The sequence below is a fragment of the Mustela putorius genome, unplaced genomic scaffold (genome assembly GCF_011764305.1).
Source record: "Mustela putorius furo isolate JIRA1106 unplaced genomic scaffold, ASM1176430v1.1 tig00537227_pilon_pilon_pilon, whole genome shotgun sequence".
NCBI lineage: Eukaryota > Metazoa > Chordata > Mammalia > Carnivora > Mustelidae > Mustela > Mustela putorius.
This window is the reverse complement of record NW_025422368.1, coordinates 5,798,465-5,816,337: the sequence shown is the minus strand read 5'-3', so window position 1 is coordinate 5,816,337 and position 17,873 is coordinate 5,798,465. Positions and strand designations below refer to the sequence as shown.

The 17,873-nt window shown below is 44.6% G+C and overlaps 1 protein-coding gene across 6 annotated transcripts in view; it reads right to left on the bottom strand.

Annotated features, from left to right (window-relative positions):
* The window catches only part of FMNL3 (formin like 3), a 54,003-nt gene extending 43,509 nt beyond the window's left edge, over nucleotides 1–10,494 (bottom strand). For 3 of the 6 annotated variants that reach the window (XM_004778861.3, XM_045073166.1, XM_004778865.3), the window contains exon 1: nucleotides 10,040–10,493. In XM_004778861.3, the coding sequence (XP_004778918.1) occupies nucleotides 10,040–10,165 (126 nt within the window). In that variant the 5' untranslated portion in view covers nucleotides 10,166–10,493. Of the gene's footprint in view, nucleotides 1–10,039 lie in introns of all 6 variants that reach the window. The other 3 variants (XM_004778862.3, XM_013049154.2, XM_045073167.1) reach the window with 2 other exon arrangements.
* Nucleotides 10,495–17,873: the final 7,379 nt, after the last annotated feature.

The window sequence follows — 17,873 nt, the reverse complement described above, 5'->3', positions numbered from 1 at the left end:
GCCTCACAGAGTTGTTGACAAGTTAACTGATTAACACACATAAAAGCATGCGGCATGTACCCAACAAATGTTAATTCTCTTTCCTTAACCTCTACAGTTAAATTGAGGCATTTGGTGGAGACCAGAAACTGACCCATTCCTGTAAGGATGAAGTAGACTTCACTCAGGAAAAAAACATTTTTAATGTTGTCTTGAAAGAAAACTTTTCTTTGTAGTAAGGCCCCTAAAAACTGAATTTTCCTTCAAAAATTTCAGTATGAAATATTCTGAGCAGTCAAAAAAACATATAGGTCATTTAAAAATTATTATTTTTTTTTCCAGTAAGGCAGAAAGCAAGAGGATTTAAGCATAAAAGCAACTGCTAGAGACTGGTTGTTCCCAGTTCCCTCTCAGGCACACCCTGGGAAGTGGACTGCGTGGATATTCCCAGAGAATTTGGGCCTGCAGGAGACAGTTACCGCTTGAGACAGGTGGTACCTCCAAACACAGGATACGACCTAAATTTGGGTCTCACTGCAAGGATGCCACTGGTTCCCCTGGCTTGTCAAAGTACATCCTGTCATCCCTACCTAGATGTTCCTGGAGGTTGAGGGTGTAGTTCAAAAGGGCAGACCCCATCACAAAGTATCCCTAATCAGAATGAAATCAAAATGTCCAGGAACCAGGGACCAGGGACCAGGGACCAGGGACCAGAATATCTCCCTCTGAATGGGATCAGCCAGGTTTCAACAAGCTCTCTTGTTTGGAACCACCAACAAGAGACATCATTTTATCTGAACTGATAACCAGGGCTGCTTCACCTTACAAAATATCGAGAGTACTTATATCAAGGAGCTCTTGCTACCTTCTCGCCCAGCTCTACCTTCTCACTCCTCTAGGCTCAAAGCCAGAAATTTCTTCAGCAGATGCAAGAATAAGCTTTTTTCTTTTTTAAAGATTTTATTTATTTATTTGACAGACACATAACAAATAGGCAGAGAAGTAGGCAGAGAGAGAGGAGGAAGCAGGCTCCCTGCTGAGCAGAGAACCCCATGTGGGGCTCGATCCCAGGACCCTGGGATCATGACCTGAGCCAAAGGCAAAGGCTTTAACCCACTGAGCCACCCAGGCGCCCCGCAAGAATAAGCTTTAAACCCCCAAATACTGTGTGTGTGTGTGTGTGTGTGTACATATGCATTAGGGCAAGGAGAATTAGGGGTCACAGGTCTAATCAGATTTTCAGAAGGTTGGGGCGCCTGGGTGGCTCAGTGGGTTAAGCCGCTGCCTTCGGCTCAGGTCATGATCTCGGAGTCCTGGGATCGAGTCCCGAATCGGGTTCTCTGCTCAGCAGGGAGCCTGCTTCCCTCTCTCTCTGCCTGCCTCTCTGCCTCCTTGTGATCTCTGCCTGTCAAATCAATCAATCAATCAATCAATCAATCTTTAAAAAAAAAAAAAAAAGATTTTCAGAAGGTTATTTTACCCGAAAGATTCAGAAGCATTGTTCAAAGATCTCTCAAACATATTCCCAACCTAAAAGAATTTTTACCTTGACCGGAGGAGCTATTCAGGAGTGGGTAAAGACCAGAAGTGGAGAATGCAAACCCCAAACTGCTCCTTGATAACATTTACCATAGGGCCCAAAGTACAGAGGCAATCAGGGAATCAGGCCTTAAACCTAAAGACAGAAGTCATAAAAGAGGTCCCTCTCTTGCCTGAGGGTATAAGAGGAAATGGGGAAATCAAGAAAGTACCAAAAACCGATGGTTCTGCCTTCACTTTTACTGCTCCTGGAGCTTGTTCCCCAACTGGGACACAGGATGATGGAGGTACAGATTAGTAGAAGATGATTCTCGGCAGGTGGACAGAACCATTCTTTACAGTGTGGGACTGACCCAAACACAGGAGGATAGTTAATATGCCCTGCCCTCAGGCACAAAGTACCAGCAGCACCACTCAGCCAGCATGATAATCAAAACACCCTCTCTTCTTTCCAAAAACTTTCTCCTGGAATCATACCTCCCCCACACAGCAACCACTTTTATTTATTGGAACACAGGTTGGTGTAATGGATAATGTGTATGGCATAAACATTTATTGGTAGAACCTTTATAGGTTACAAGGTATTTTCACTATGTTTTCTACTTTAAACATCATCAAAACCCTGTAAGATAGGTATCATCATTACCCATTTCATAAAGAATGAAATTTGCTCAGAAAGAAACATTTTTTAAAGATCTTATTTATTGGGGCACCTGGGTGGCTCAGTGGGTTAAAGCCTCTGCCTTTGGCTCAGGTCATGATCCCAGGGTTCTGGGATCGAGCCCCACATCGTGCTCTCTGCTCAGCGGGGAGCCTGCTTCCCTTCCTCTCTCTCTGCCTGCCTCTCTGCCTACTTGTGATCTCTGTCTGTCAAATAAATAAATAAAATCTTTTTTAAAAAATCTTATTTATTTAGAGATAGAGTGTGTGTGCAGGAGCCTGGGGAGGGGCAGAGGGAGAGGCAGAAGGAGAGGGATCGAGAACCTCAAGGCGACTGCACTGAGTGCAGAGTCTGACATGGGGCCTGATCCCAAGACCCTGAGATCATGACATAAACCAAAATCGAGAGGGATGTTTAATCAACTGTGCCACCCAGGCACCCTTGTAGGCAGTTAGTTCTTAAAACAAGATAGCCATCACCTAAAGTAGGGAGCCACACTCATCCTCAGCTCTTCCTTAAAGAGGCACTGGTTAACTGGAGGAGGGAAGACATTCTCTAGTCTAGACCTGAGTAGATGAGCAGGTAGGGAAGGAAGAGAATACATACCAGCTCTGTTCATGGTTTTAGGAACCCAGGGGCAAGATGCCCAGCCCCAACTCCAGACCCCCTGGTGGTAACTCCGAGTGAGGGTGGGAAGGTGGTAAAAGAGATGGGGAGTGGATAGGAGGAAGAGACGAGGACAAGAACTGAACCATCACATCGTAAACACTCTAAACCCTTCCTCTCCTGGCAAAACTCATCATGTAAATAATTCTGCTAGCCCCTTGTGGTTCTGAATATTATTTACAACACTATTCAAGGACCTCAAAGTGCTTAATAAACTGAGAAGAATATGAAAATTCGTAAAGCTGGTCAGGGGGCGGGAGGGTGCTCCTTCCAAAACACCCTACCTATCTAGGTCCTCTCCTGCCCAACACACAACTTCCCAGCCTGTGGATTTGCTGAGAGGGGATGGAAGACAGAAAATGTGAGAGAATCTGGAAAGAGGGTATTTCTGAAAGGTGAAAAGAAAAGTAGAGAGCAAGGTAGGAGGCAAAGACAACCAGAGTATCTCAAGGGCAGAGAGACAAGCTTGACAATTGGACGTCTTCCTTGGGTGATTCATTCTCTCATGTGGATGGAAAACAACACACAAAGATGTGCCTTTGCTGAGGGAGGCAAAAGAGAGCCTGAAACTGAGAACTTGGGAATTCTAGCTGCTCAGGTCATCTCTATCCTGGAATACACTTTTCTTCATGGACAACGATCTTAAAACCCACAAGTTCCCAACTGGTACTGTTCAAAGAGGGAGCCCTGAAGTACCCAGCAAAGAGCAGGAGGTGGGGGTGCCGTATGGAGACAGCACCCCCTCTTATCTTCAAAGTAAAAGGTCCTTCCTCTTCTCTGAAGTGCATTTCCGAACTGGAACGGCCTTTCCCTGCTTCAGCTCAGCTCGGATTTGGGAGAAACATTTCCCCCAGAATGGAGGTGATCAGCCTGGTGGACCAGTTAACTCACTGACGTCAGGCAGCCAGCACTGCTGTCCCCTGGGCTCACGGCAGCCGATTCTGGAGCGGAACTCCGGTCTTGACCACAGAACCAAGGCCCTGGCTCCAACCAGCCTTCCCAGGCAACCTCAGGGGGGCAGGGGAGGATCTGTGGTCTCATTTCCTCTCCACCTTGGCTTCTTTTTTCACTTCATTGAAGATTAGCTATTTCCACCAAGACCAGTTCCTGTTCTCAGCAGCTGCAGCGGTTGTTTCCCCCCCAGACAGAGCTCTGAAACACTGCTGTGGCTGCCACCTGGACCGTCCCAGCTGCGGACTTGTCCCAGGCCCAGCAAGTCCTGAGCTCAAGGGCTTCTTCGTCCCAGATAAAAGAGCAGGGAGAAGAAATTAAGGGACATGAAGCCAATTCCAAGAACTCCATAGTAGATATACCAGCGTCCGTTTTTTAGATTATTTTAATCTTATATAATATGCTCTTTCCTATGTGAAAAAATTTTATAATAAAAATGTGGAAATGTATACATTTATTACCTAGGAATCTGTACATGTAATAAATCCCCAACAGAGAGCAAGGATTGCCAACAGAAGATGGCCAAAACATTTACGAAGAAATGTTGAAAGAAATGCAAAGCAAAACAAGACACCATTTCTTATTAATGAAATTGGCAAAAGTTTTTTAAAAAGTTAGTCGATTCAATAATGTTTAGCTTACAGAGAAAGGGAGAGTGAAAAAGCCAAGTAGTACAACTTTTTTAGAAGCATATTTCTCAGAGGACTTTAAAAAGCATATCCCCTTTGGCCCAATAATTATACTTCTAGCAATTTATCCTAAATAAAAAAGCAGAGATGCACACAAATATTTATGCACAGGATATTCTTCACAGTGTTATTTTCAGTAGCAAAAAAAAAAAAAGAGAGAGAGAGAAATAAAAGACAGAGCACTAATAAAGTATTATATGATGGAGTACTATCCGGCTGTGAAATCATGAAAACAAAGAATGTTTAAACAAAAGAGAAAATGCTTAAGAAAGTAAAATAAAAATCAGTTTATAAAACAATGTGCCCAGTATGATCCTGTATATATATATATACATACAGGATCATATACATATATATATGTATATATATATAGATATATATATAGATAGATAGATAGATATGAGATATATATATATATCTCAAAATGTTAATAGTAGACAGTGAGGTTAGAGCTGACATTCTCTTTTTTATACTTTTCTATATACATTATACTTGTTACATGTTTAACCTCAATTTGCTTAATAAACATGCATTATTGTCATAATCAGGAGAAAAGAAGCTATTCTCAATGCTCTTCCCTTCCTGTGAGGATACTCACACACATGACTCCCTTTTTAAAAGCCATTTGGAGGGACACCTGGGTGGCTCAGTCGGTTAGGCATCTGCCTTCGGCTCGGGTCATGGTCTCGGGGTCCTGGGATCGAGTCCCACATCAGGCTCCCTGCTCAGCGGGGAGTCTGCTTCTCCCTCTCCCTCTCCCCCTGCTTTTGTGCTCACTCACTCTCTCTGACAAATGGATAAATAAAATCTTAAAAAAATAAATAAATCTCTAAAAAATAAAATAAAAAACATTTGGAAATATGTATTGAGGACCATAAAACCTTTATATTCGACAACCTAGCAGGTTCAATTTGGGATTTCTATCCTAAGGAAAACTCTAAATATTGAAAAGGTTTTGTGCACCAAGATGTTCATCACAACATTGTTTATGATGGCAAAGAGAACAACATACATGTCCAACAATAGAACAGTTAAGTACACAATGGTACATTCACTGGAGGGGCCACTGTGCAAGCATTTAAAAGTGTTTACAATGACTGGTTTGGGAAAACTAGTGAAATAACAAAGCCAGAGGGGGAAAAAAAACAAACCCAAACTGGATTATAAAATGTATACCAATATTACAACATTGTACAAAACCTTATGCAGACAAAAAAAAATATGAAAGGCTTTAAAACACATTGGCTCCATTTGGTAAAGGAACTACAAAATAAGGATTTTTTCTTCAATATAAACCTTTAATCTTTTCTTTCTAAATTGCCCATGCTTTTCTTAGGGAATGAACATTACTTTAAGAGAAAAAAGAAAAAAAGGTGAAACTCCCTCTGAGCAATGAAAACATTCCCAAGTGACAAAAAGCCCACTTCATCAGTCCTATCTACCCCCCACCCCAACACACCTCCCCCAGGCTAAGGCAGGGTCATATGGGAAGATCAAGGAAATAAGGTTCCTCTCTGGTCTTCTAAGGTCTTCTCGGTGGGGTCTCCAAGCAAGGGGGTTCCTCTGACCAGCTGCTGTCAAGGGTCTTCTCCCTCCCCCATGTCCTATTCCAGCCTGAACTAATTCACTACAATCCCCAGGGCTAGGAAAAAATTTCCATCGTGGCCATTTGGAACTTGATATTTAGCTCAAGTTTTTCCCAGCCCCTTTCTGTGTCATAGGAGGCCCTCAAAGTCTCTTAGGCAGCTAGCACCCAGACCATCTTAGCTCCCACATCAACACTACACTTACAGCAAAACTCAAAGCCATCAGTCATCACCAGGAAAATGTGAGCGGAGGACCCATGGCAGGGACAGGCTCTGTCATACAACCCCACCCTGAGAGCCTCCTCCTGAGGGATAACCAGGGCTTTTTCTGGCATCAGAACCTTTAGACTCTATTTCAAGTCTATAATAAGTCAGCAAAGAGAAAAATAAGGGCAGACAGCTATCCTTTCAAAGCCCTTAAAGCCCTCTGCTTCCCCTCTCTATCTTGGCAAAGGCCTGTACTGTCCAGATATTAGCTCTGATAAATGGAGGGTGGGTAGTAATCTAGTTGGACCCAAAACCCAGACTGGGGCTCTATCAGACCAGAGATGGGTGCTCATTCTGATACTGATAAAGAAGCTCCAATAATTGCACCACCCCTTAAACTTCTCAGTACTCAACAGAATAGGAGCTGCTGCTCAGACAAGAATTAAGGAAGGATCCCAGAGAGACAGCAGAACACAGCTTCACAACCTTTTTTCATATCAGGACACACCAGAAAATAATACTATTTATACAGCACACAAGAAAAATGGTGGAAGTGATCCCAGTCAGAGGTGACCAATCAGGGACCTTGGCTGCCCCCAGGGATGAGGGGATCAGTATGTGGCAGAACAGGACCAGGAAGCCTTGGATTAGGGCACTGGGCCTAGTCAGGACTCTTGGGATCAATGTCCTGAACAAATCACCTCATGGCCTCAGACCTTGAACTCTCCAACCTCAGCTATCAGGCTGTGTGTCAGACCATGTGTCTCTATCAGAACTCGGGGAGCCTGTGGTCTTGACTCACTATGATACAACTTCCCCAGCCAGTGTGGTTTTCGGGGTTGAAGGGGATGTTCCACAGTTACACTGGAACTGGGGGAAGCCCTCCATCGGAGAGCAGGAGGCATATCCTGAGACTAGCTATACAAGATAGGTAATTGGTTTCATCATATTGCTAAACTTAAAATCCCTTTTGGGAATACAAAGGATCTCAGATCTGAGTCACTGCTGAGAGCTACAGATTTAAAAGCTACCATTTACTGAGCGTAAAGTAGTTGCCAGACTCTGCTATCTAAGTACTTGACTTCCAGTTTCATTACATCCACACAGTCACTTCATGTGGCAAATACTATTATTATCTTCATTTATAAGAAGAAGCTGTGACTCAAAGAGATGAAGCAACTTGCTTAAGGCCAAGCACTTTTTAAACTAGAGACTGTGGAGAGGCCAGTATTTTACCCCACTTTGACTTGAAAGTCCATATGCTTAACCAGGACACCAGTATGTCACCTCAACAAACTTCCAAACAGCTTTTTCAAAAACCAAATCAATCATAATGATGCTGACAATCTGGGAAAGAAAAGAGTAAGAAAGGAGCAACTTGTCTGACTCAATGCTATCAAGAAAAAAAGTTAATCTATATGGAGCATCTACGGGGTACCAAGGGCTTTATATACATGGCTCATCTAATTCTCATAAGCCTACTAGGACAGAAATTATTTCCCTATCTTCTAGGTAAGGAAATCTAGGTATGGATGAGGCTTAGAGAGGCTAAGACAGCTACTAAGACAGCCCTTGCCTTTTTCTACTACACATACTCTACTTCTCCCGACTGTTCAGGAAATACACCTGAGCTTGCTTCAGGCTCAAACATCCAACAGCCAGTACTGTTCCCCAACAGCAGGACAGTAGAAAGGAGGACAGTAAAAAGGGCATGTTTCAGAAGCAGAGGAAGGAGCTCCCAGAGAAGAACTCAAATCCCCAAGAAAGCATGATTTCCCTGTGTTGGAAAAGTGAGGAAAAATCCCCTCCTCCCCTAAAACAGCTAACTAGCCCTGGCCTGCCCTGTTCCAACCCGGAATCAGTAACAGCTCAGACACACAGAAATGAGACCAAAACAAAGGCCAAGAGGAAACAAATCAAAACTTTATACAGAAAGTATAACTTGCAAGTGGGTGGTCCCAGCTCTCTCTTGACCTGTGCTCTCTGGGTGCTCTGGTTAGTAATCAGGACACCACGTGCATTTTGTGGATATTAAGCCATTGGTTTGCCAACTAACTAAACACTTGTCAACCAAGCTCCAATGAGGACACGACCAACTCTGGTTCTGAGCGCTCATGACCAACAGCCTGGAAGCCCCTACCTAAGGCAGTCCCCCACCCAGTCCACCTCAAACCATCCCTTTCTCTCCAATCTCTGTAACTACCTCGTGACAACATAGTGTGGCGGTGGGGGGGGGGGGGTTTCCACACCCCCACTGGAGTGCAGATTCCCTCCCACTCTTTTCCCCAACAGTTGAGCTCTTGTTCTCAAGGGCATCAAATCCCATTCTCTCCTCAGCCTCTGAGTTGGCCACCGCACGTTAGTAATCACTGACTCACCCATCCCCTTGAGGAGGCCAGGGGAAATGCAGAGGGCCACAGGATGTGTGGCCCAGATCCCTTTGGCCTTCTGCAGAGTTGGTGGGCAGAGAAGTTCCAGTAACATCGCTTCCCCTCAGCTAGGCTCTGAGCTGGCTGTGGTGCCAGTGGGCTAATGTCAGACTCTCCACCATTGGAGAGGCCAGGATCTCTAGACAGTCCCACTGTTGCCAACAGATCTAATCTCCCTATTCCGAGGCAGATGAAATCCAATAAGCCTGCTAAGTCCACAACTATTCCCTCCGCATGGGCAAAGGCAAAGTGGGCCCTTCAGGCCATACCAACAATAACAGCAGCATTAACACAGTCCCTTTAGAGAGTTCTTTGAGGAATGAGGAACTATTTCCCCAAGTTTCTCAAAGGTTTACCTCTGCCAGCAAATGCTCCGTCACCTTGTTCACTTTCTTTTCCCAAAACTTCATTTTTACCTCCAACATATTTCCTGGCTCCATTACAGTGATGCCAGCTCAGATCCTCCCTATCCACAGGGCCACTGATACCAATGCCCAACTCCCACACCAAAGGAGAATCCCAAAGTTATCTTAAAATTAATCTCTACAGATCTTCTGGGAACCTACAGAAAGTAAAAAGAAGCACAGGCAAAGAACACAAACCAGCCACTAGGGCTTAACATAAAGAGGGAGGAGGCAGGATGGTTTGTGTATTGTTTCAATTGGAAAAATACACTGGTGAGATGGCTTATCCACATGTTCTGCCTTTTAGACAAATCCACTATAACTTTGCAGGATGCCTGCAGGCCATTCTGAAAATAAGTAGAATGGCATCACTCTTTATTCCACACCCTTCAAGAGCTCCCAGCCCCCTCTCCATTCCTCCATCTCTCCCCCAAACATCTGGTCTGGGCTGGAAGTGGGTCCCACTCCCTGGGAAGCCTCCATGTTAACGTGAGAGGCGGTCTCCCAAGCCAGAGAACCCTGACTTAGACTGAGGAGTGGGCCGGCCCCAAGTTTCTGACTCCCCAGGCACCAGCAAGAGGTTTAGAAATGAGAATTCTAGGGCCCCGGGAAGGCTGGCGGGGAAGTGGGGAGAAGTGCGAGGGCTGCAGAAGGGGGAGAAAGGAGGAAGAAGTGTGGATCCTGGGGAGGTCCCAGGCTGAGGACCCCTCCTCCTAAGTGTCCAGCGGCTGAGGCCGTGGTCGGCCAGTCCCCGACGGGGCTGTCGGGCGGCCAGCGGCTGCTCAGAGGTTGCCAAGAAGGCACTGAGTCTATCGGAAGCCCCCCTAAAGTAGGGGGGCCGGATAGGGGCACCCGAGCATAGTCTTACCCCGGGCACTGGGAACTCAGGGATGGTGGGAAGGGGGAAGGGACTGGGCTCAGCTCTCACCAGCACCAAGGCGAACCTCTCTTCCAGTTCACAGGGCTCAGGCATCGGCATTTTGCCGGGCGGCGGCAGCAGCGAGACCGAAGGCGGCTCGCCCGCGCCCCCCTCGGCACTCTCCAGGTTGCCCATCGCGGCGGGGCCCCCTCGGGGGCCTCAGCCCCCCACCTCCACGCCCGGGGGCCTTGGGCTCGGCCGCTCCGACCCGGCTCCTCCCTCAGCGTCGGCTCCCCTAGTCCCCACTCCTCTGCCCCGTCGGGGGCGCTGGGAGCTCCTCCGGGTCCCGCAGGCGGTGGCGCGCGGCGAGGGCGGAGGCAGCGCAGCGGACAGCGGCACCGAAGCGACAGAACCGGCGGCCACCGCTCTCGCTCACGCCAGCCGTCTCACAGCTCTTGGCTCGCCGCTCCCGCGCTGCCCCTCCCCGCCCCCTCGCGCTCTTTCCCTCCCCCCCCCCCCCCTTCGCTTCCTCCCACCCACTCCCGGCCGAGACTCGGGCTTCCCCCCCAGCGCCGACTGCAGCCCGCGCGCCGCGCGCCCCATTCATGCAGGGCCCGCCTCCCGCCTACAGGCCTCCCGAGAACTCTGCCCCGCCCCCCGCTCCTGATTGACGACCGTACCTGCCAATCACAGTGCCTCCCGCCCCCGGCGGCCTCGCGCCTGGCGCCTAGCGCGCCCTGGCGGCTCCAGTGCGAATGGAATCACCGTGGACGCTGAAGGTGTGAGGAGCTGGCTTGGACATCCGGGAAATGGACCTGGCCCTTTCCACAAGGAGCTCGTAAAACATATAAATATGTAAAATGTAGGGCACGGTGAGTAAAGCTAGCTACAAGAGTAGTAGAAACAACTAGGATGCTCAGGAGAGGAAGAGAGACCACATCTGTTAAGAGTTAGACTCATTTGAATTGGGCACTGAGAGGTGAGGAAGACCTTAAGTGACAGAGACAGGTGAAACGGCATTTAGGAGAGAATCTAACCAAAGTTCAGAGTTTAATCAGGCTGGTTGTGAAAATGGAGGTGCCGAAGAAGAATGCTATTCTGGGCTAGGTCTGCTGATGGGATGAGCATCTGTTGTTTCTACTAGCTTAGCTTCCATCCCTTTTCTTCAAGTAATAGCACCCCATTTCCTCTTAGGGAACTACCAGTCCTCTGTTCTTAGTCCACATGGAGCTGAACTTCACCCCCTTTCCATGGGGCCCTATGACCTAGGCCCTGCCAGTCACAGTATTTTCTTTCCCTACCCTCAGAGAATGTTTTAGGGATCAGCACTTGACCCAAACCCAGAAAAGAGACACTCTGTTTCCATTAGGGCTGCTGGAGCTGCTGGTAGACATCATGACATGACACATCACATCTCAAGCCTGCTGGGGGAAGCAAAGCTTAGAGACAGGGACAGAGTTCTACCAACAAGGTGAAAACCTGAATCTAACCACACCCGAAGTTATCACATTTACTTTTGCCTTACTTATTCAACAAATTTTTGCTGAAAATCTTATTATATGTCAGATATTGTTTTCGGCTTTGAAGATACATTTGTAAAAAAAAAAAAAGGCATATACCTTGCCCTTTTGGAATTTACACTTAAAATCAAACAAGTAAAATGTACAAACATTAATGATCAGTGTTAATAAAAATAAAACTAAAAAGGGACAGAGGTGGAAGAGAGGTTAAATTTTTCAATAAGATGGTTAGAGAAGGCCTCGGTAATAAGATCACATTTGGATTTAGATAAAGATCTGAAGAAAGTAAGGGAGTAAGCCAGGTGGATATCTGAGGGAAGAATGATCCAGACAGAGAGGATGGCAAGTCCATACTATGTGTCATGTGTTAGAGGAACAGCAAGGAGGCCAGTGTGAGACAAATTAGGTGAAAAGATGGTGGTGGTTTGAACCAGGGTACCTGTACAGGTGGAAAGCAATGCTCAGATTCTTTTTTTTTTTTTTAATTTTTTTCTTGCCATGTTTTGTCTATAGATACAAACATAGTTATCTCTAAACTTATTTATTTATTTATTTACTTACTTACTTATTTACATAAGCTCCATGCCCACTTTGGGGTGTGAACTCACAACGCTGAGATCAAGAGTCACATGCTCTACTCGCTGAACCAAGCAGGAGCTCCAGAAATGGTCAAAGTGGAACCAATAGAATTGTTTGGCACTTTGGAATTATCTTTTATTCACCCTCCACATTCAAAGGTTTTATTTGACCTGAGCAACTGGGAAGGTGGAGTTTTCAGTAACCAAAATGGAGAGAGGAGTAGGTTTGTTGAGGGAAAGCCAGAAAGGGAAGATTAGAAACCGGGTGTTGGCTGTAATGAGTTTGATTTGATGGACGTCCAAGTAGAGGTAGTCACGTGGCAATTGGATATAAATGAATCTGGCGATCCAGGGTGGTAGTATCAGTTTGGAAATCATTATCATTTAAAGCTGTTAAATTCTATTTAAAGCTGGTAAATTCTCCTTCGCAAGTCAGTCTGCATTGTTTCTATTGCTTACAACCCAAAAGTGGAGGAGTTTTCCTGTCTTGTCAGACCACTGAAACTCTCCTATGAAGTTCAGCTCCTTCCAAACAGTTGGACAAATTAGTCAAATCATATCTTATCCCATCTTTTCCTCCCCCTCCACTCCAAACACATGCTTTCCCAACTGCTGTAATAGACTTTCTTAAAGCAGAAGAGTTATAATATACTGAAGACTTGTACTAAACAAAAAAATGAGAATTCAATAGAAGAAATAATTTATCAATCACTTTAGCAGTTGCTCGAAGAACATCCAGCAGAAAGAAGAGACTCAATAGGATAGTAAACAACAGAGTATTTACTTTTGTGTAGTCTTTTGGTCCCCAGTCTTTTATTTTTGGTTTTGCTTGACCATCAAATTTATATACTTTAGGGACTTCTGGAGTCTGCTAGATACTGCTTTCACTGTTAACTCTTGGTCACACAACTTCAAAGTTTCTAACTTTATAAAAGATAAAGCCAAATCAGGGAAATACAAATCAAAACCACAATGAGATACTACCTCATACCAGTCAGAATGGCTAAAATTAACAAGTCAGGAAACAACAGATGTTAGAGAGGATGCAGAGAAAGGGGAACCCTCCTACACTGTTGGTGGGAATGCAAGCTGGTGCAGCCACTCTGGAAAACAATATGGAGTTTCCTCAAAAAGTTGAAAATAGAGCTACCCTACAACCCAGCAATTGCACTACTTGGTACTTACCCTAAAGATACAAATGTAGTGATTCAAAGGGGCATGTGCACCTGAATGTTTATAGCAGCAATATCCACAATAGCCAAACTATGGAAAGAACCTAGATGTCCATCAACAGATGAGTAGATAAAAATATGTGGTATATATGTCTACAAAGGAATATTACTCAGCCATCAAAAAATGAAATCTTGCCATTTACAAAGACATGGATGGAACTAGAGGGTATTACGCTAAGTGAAATAAGTCAATCAGGGAAAGATAACTATCATGTGATCACTTTTATATGAGAAATTTGAGAGGCAGGGCAGGGGGTCATGGGGGGTAGGGAAGGAAAAAATGAAACAAGATGGGGTTGGGAGGGAGACAAACCATAAGAGACTCTTAATCTCAGGAAACAAACTGAGGGTTGCTGGGGGTGGGGGATAGGGTGGTTGGGTTATGGACATTGGGGAGGTTATGTGCTATGGTGAGTGCTGTGAAATGTGTAAACCTGATGATTCACAGACCTGTACCCCCGGAGCAAACAATATATTATATGTTAATAAAACAAGCAAACAAAAAAGCAGAAACCTGAAAATTGTATCCATTACAACGGTTATCAAACTTTAATGTGCAATAAGAACACCCCATGATCTTGTTAAAAAAAAAAGATAAAGCCAAAACTTAATCTGGTATTCAAGGGTCTATATCGTCTTTACCTCATTGCCCCTTCAAATCTATTTTTCTTATCTTACCTGGCTCTAATATTTTGTGAAACTTTTGCTTCAGCTGGAAATATCCAGCCCCAAAATCAGTTGTTCATTCTTCTGTCTTCAGCTTAGCTCTCTGTGCTATGCATAATAATGGCTCCCCCAAATGCCCATACCCTAATCTCCAGAACCTGTGAATGTTATTTTACATGGCAAAAGGGACTTTACAGATGTGATTAAATTAAGGATCTTGAGATGGGAAGATTATTGCGGGTTATCTGTGTTTGCTCGATGTAATCCCCAGGCCCCTTCTAAGAGAGAGGCAAAGGGTCCGAATGAGAGGAAACAGGGCAAGAGAAGCAGAAGTTGGAGGGATGCATGGCCGTAAGCCAAGGAATGCAGCAGCCTTTAGAAACTGGGAAAGGCAAAGAAATAGATACTTCCCTAGAGCCTCAGGAAGGAACACAGCCCTGTTAATACTTCAATTTTACCCCTAGAAGACCTATTCTCAGACATCTAACCTCTAGAACTGTAACATAGTAAATCTGTGTTGTTTTAGGCCACTAAGTTTGTGGTAATTTGTTAAAGTAGTAGTAGAGAATGAATATAACCCGGCTGGGTCCCTGCTTTGGATTTCTTGCTTTCTTCTACTCAGCCTCTTCAAATCTCACCCAGACTCAGCATAATCTTCGGTTTTTAACAAAAATGCAACCAATATCTACTGGATGTCTGTCTTGTGCAAAGCATCTGGCTAGATACTAGTAAGTAAAGAAAGAAAGCAGGATGCAAAGATGAACAAGAGACACCCTGACTTCAAAAGAGCTGACAGGCAGGGGAGACAAGATAGAGAGGAGAAGGAATATGGACTGAGTTTGAAGGCATCAGATGGAATCAGTGGTGGATACTAGCTTTTAAGTCCTATCCTGGAGTTCTCCCAGATTTAAATGATCATGATTCTTATTTTCTTAACTTTTCATTTACAACTTTTACTTTTTATTTAGATCAACATTTACTGAGAGTCTACTACATGCAACACACTGTGTTGGGTGCTATGGAGGATACTGGATACATAACTCTTTGTTCCTCCCCGGCTCTCTGTTGTTTAATTTTGTGTCTGCGTCTTGTCTGGACTGTGGGATTTTTTTGTTTGCTTATTTGAAACATATGTATCCAGTAGCTCCTTTGTTTTATAAGTATGACAGGAGATTCAATGATGACTAGGTTTCTTTCTTTCAGGTGCTCACAATCTCCTAGGAAAGAGTCTCAACATATTTACAAAACAATGTCATAAGTGTTGAAAGAGAGGGGTGTGCCAAATGTTCCCAAGAGAACTGAAGGTGGGTTTATAAAGGGGGAACTTCAGAGAGCAGAGGACACTTGAACCAGGGCTGAAAGATAAATAGATGTACCCGAGGGAAAGCTGAGACAGTCTGATGAGAAAGTGACGGAAGGAGTGATGATCAGGACGGGAAGGGGCATTTCAGGAAGGAGGAAAAATTATAGGCCAAAATTTCATGAATTATCAAAGTGCATGGATGTCTGAGCAATGGTAAGGATTTCAGTGAGGCTGAAGCATAGGATGTGTGTGTGTAGCAGGAGGACAGGAGACAAAGCTAGAGAGGCATGTCAAATCAAGTTCAAGAGGACACTTGTGCTCCAGTGAGGAGTTTGTCCTATGCGGTGGATAGTTCTGTATCCTAGATAGTTTTCCACTGTATGCCCTTTGGAAAGGTTCCTTTATAAGAACTGAGAATACAGAAAGGTTTACAGAGATGATATGGAAAAGAGAAGGGCCTGAACCAAATAAGGGCGGGGGAATTAAGAGAAATAGTTGTAGGTAAAGATTACATTTTTAAAAATTTTTAAATTAACGTATAATGTATTATTGGCTCCAGGGGTACAGGTCTGTGAATCGCCCGTTTACACACTTCACAGCACTCACCATAGCACATATCCTCCCCAATGGATAAAGATTACATTAATTAGCCTGCTTGGGTTGCCATAATAAAATACTGTAGACTTGCTGTCTTAAACAACAGAAACTTCTTTTCCCACAGTCCTGGAGGCTAGAAGTCCAAGATCAAGGTGCCATTGGTATTGGTTTCTGGTTAGACCTCTCTTCTGACTTGTAGATGGCTACCTGCTTGCTATGTGCTCATATGGTCTCAACCTCTGCTCAGACTTGGAGAAAGAGGATTGTAGTGTCTCTTCTTAGTAGGATGCCAGTCTTATTGCATTAGGCCTCACCCTTATGACCTCCTAACCCTAATTGCCTCCTTAAAGGCCCTATCACCAAATACAGTCACCATGGGGGTTAGGCTTCAACATATGGATTTAGGAAGGACACAATTCAATCTATAACAGAGATACACCTGAGACAGAACCAGGAAGACTTAGTTATACCTATTATATAATAGTGACTAATATTTTTACAGTGCTTTATAATTTACAATATTTTTTCACATCCATGATCTGATTTTATCTTTACAACACTGTAGGAGGGGGATATTATTATTATCCTCATTACATAGATAAATAAAAGACTAAATGAAGTTAAATAATATGTTCAAAGCCATATGCTAGTAAGTGGTGACCCTGGCGCTGAATGTGACCTCGACCTTGGAATCCCCTGCCATTCTGATTCTCTTGTGAGAGGTGAGGGAATAAAGAAGATTGAAAAGTTGAGGCCAGCTTGAGGATGTTGTATCCTTAATCTTTAGGGACAACCAGAATCTCTCTAAGGTCAAATGCTTTCATCTCCTTACTCGAAACACTTTCTTTTTTTTTTTTTTTTTTAAGATTTTATTTATTTATTTGACAGAGAGAGATCACAAATAGGCAAAGAGGCAGGCAGAGAGAGAGAGGAGGAAGCAGGCTCCCTGCTGAGCAGAGAGCCCGATGCGGGACTCGATCCCAGGACCCTGAGATCATGACCTGAGCCGAAGGCAGCGGCTTAACCCACTGAGCCACCCAGGCGCCCCTCGAAACACTTTCAAACTCCTGCTTCCACCTGCACCCTCCCCATTGAGGAATTTCCTACATTATTTCTAGCCTCCTCTTCTCAAGTCTTGAGAAACACACACTTCCTTTCTCCTTCTCTTTCCTGGGAAGGTGCGGAGAGGGTAAGGGGGATGTGAGCACATTTAAAAGTTTTTCTTAATAATTCACCCTTTTACACATAGAATGCTCTTTCCCTCCCTCTTTGCTGGCTAATTCCTCCCATCCATTAAAATAAAGCTTACAGATCACTTCTTTCATGACTTCCCAAGTTTAAGTGAGAACATGTCCATGAGCACATAGTGTCCCAACGTATTTCTATCATCATCCCATGAAATCATCAAATTGTGTAAGCTCCTTCAGGGCAGGTAGATATTCCTAGTATCTAACAATACCACCCACTTCATGTCTGTCACATGCTCATTGAACAGATGAATGGCTTCACATATTATCACATTCTTCCCACACAACGGCAGTCCCTTTATTCTTTACCATTCTTCCCAGATACAATCTGTCTGCTCCTATCACTCAGGGTTCAATGCAGGAGACAAAAATTCCTCCAAGTATTGTGAGGACACTAGGACACAGTGCTTACAAAATCAACTGGACATTCTAGAGGAGCCCACTGCAAGCCGAAACTCTGCCAAGGAAGCTGCTCCCTCTGCCACAGTCAGGGAGCGTGGTATATCTGGAGGTCTCCGCCGATGACTGGGTCTAAGAACAAGTGGCTACAAGTGTGATCCAGAGATCTGGAAGCGATGATCAGGACATTGCTGCTGCTACACTCTGATGCAACCACCTCCCAATATTTACAAAGCAGGAGACATCACTGAATCACTGCTGTACAAATATATCACATCTCCATGAACTTGTCTGCCGGGAGAAATAGCCAAAGTTGCAGTACAACGCCCTTTGTTTCACTTCTGCCTTCTAAATCTCACCC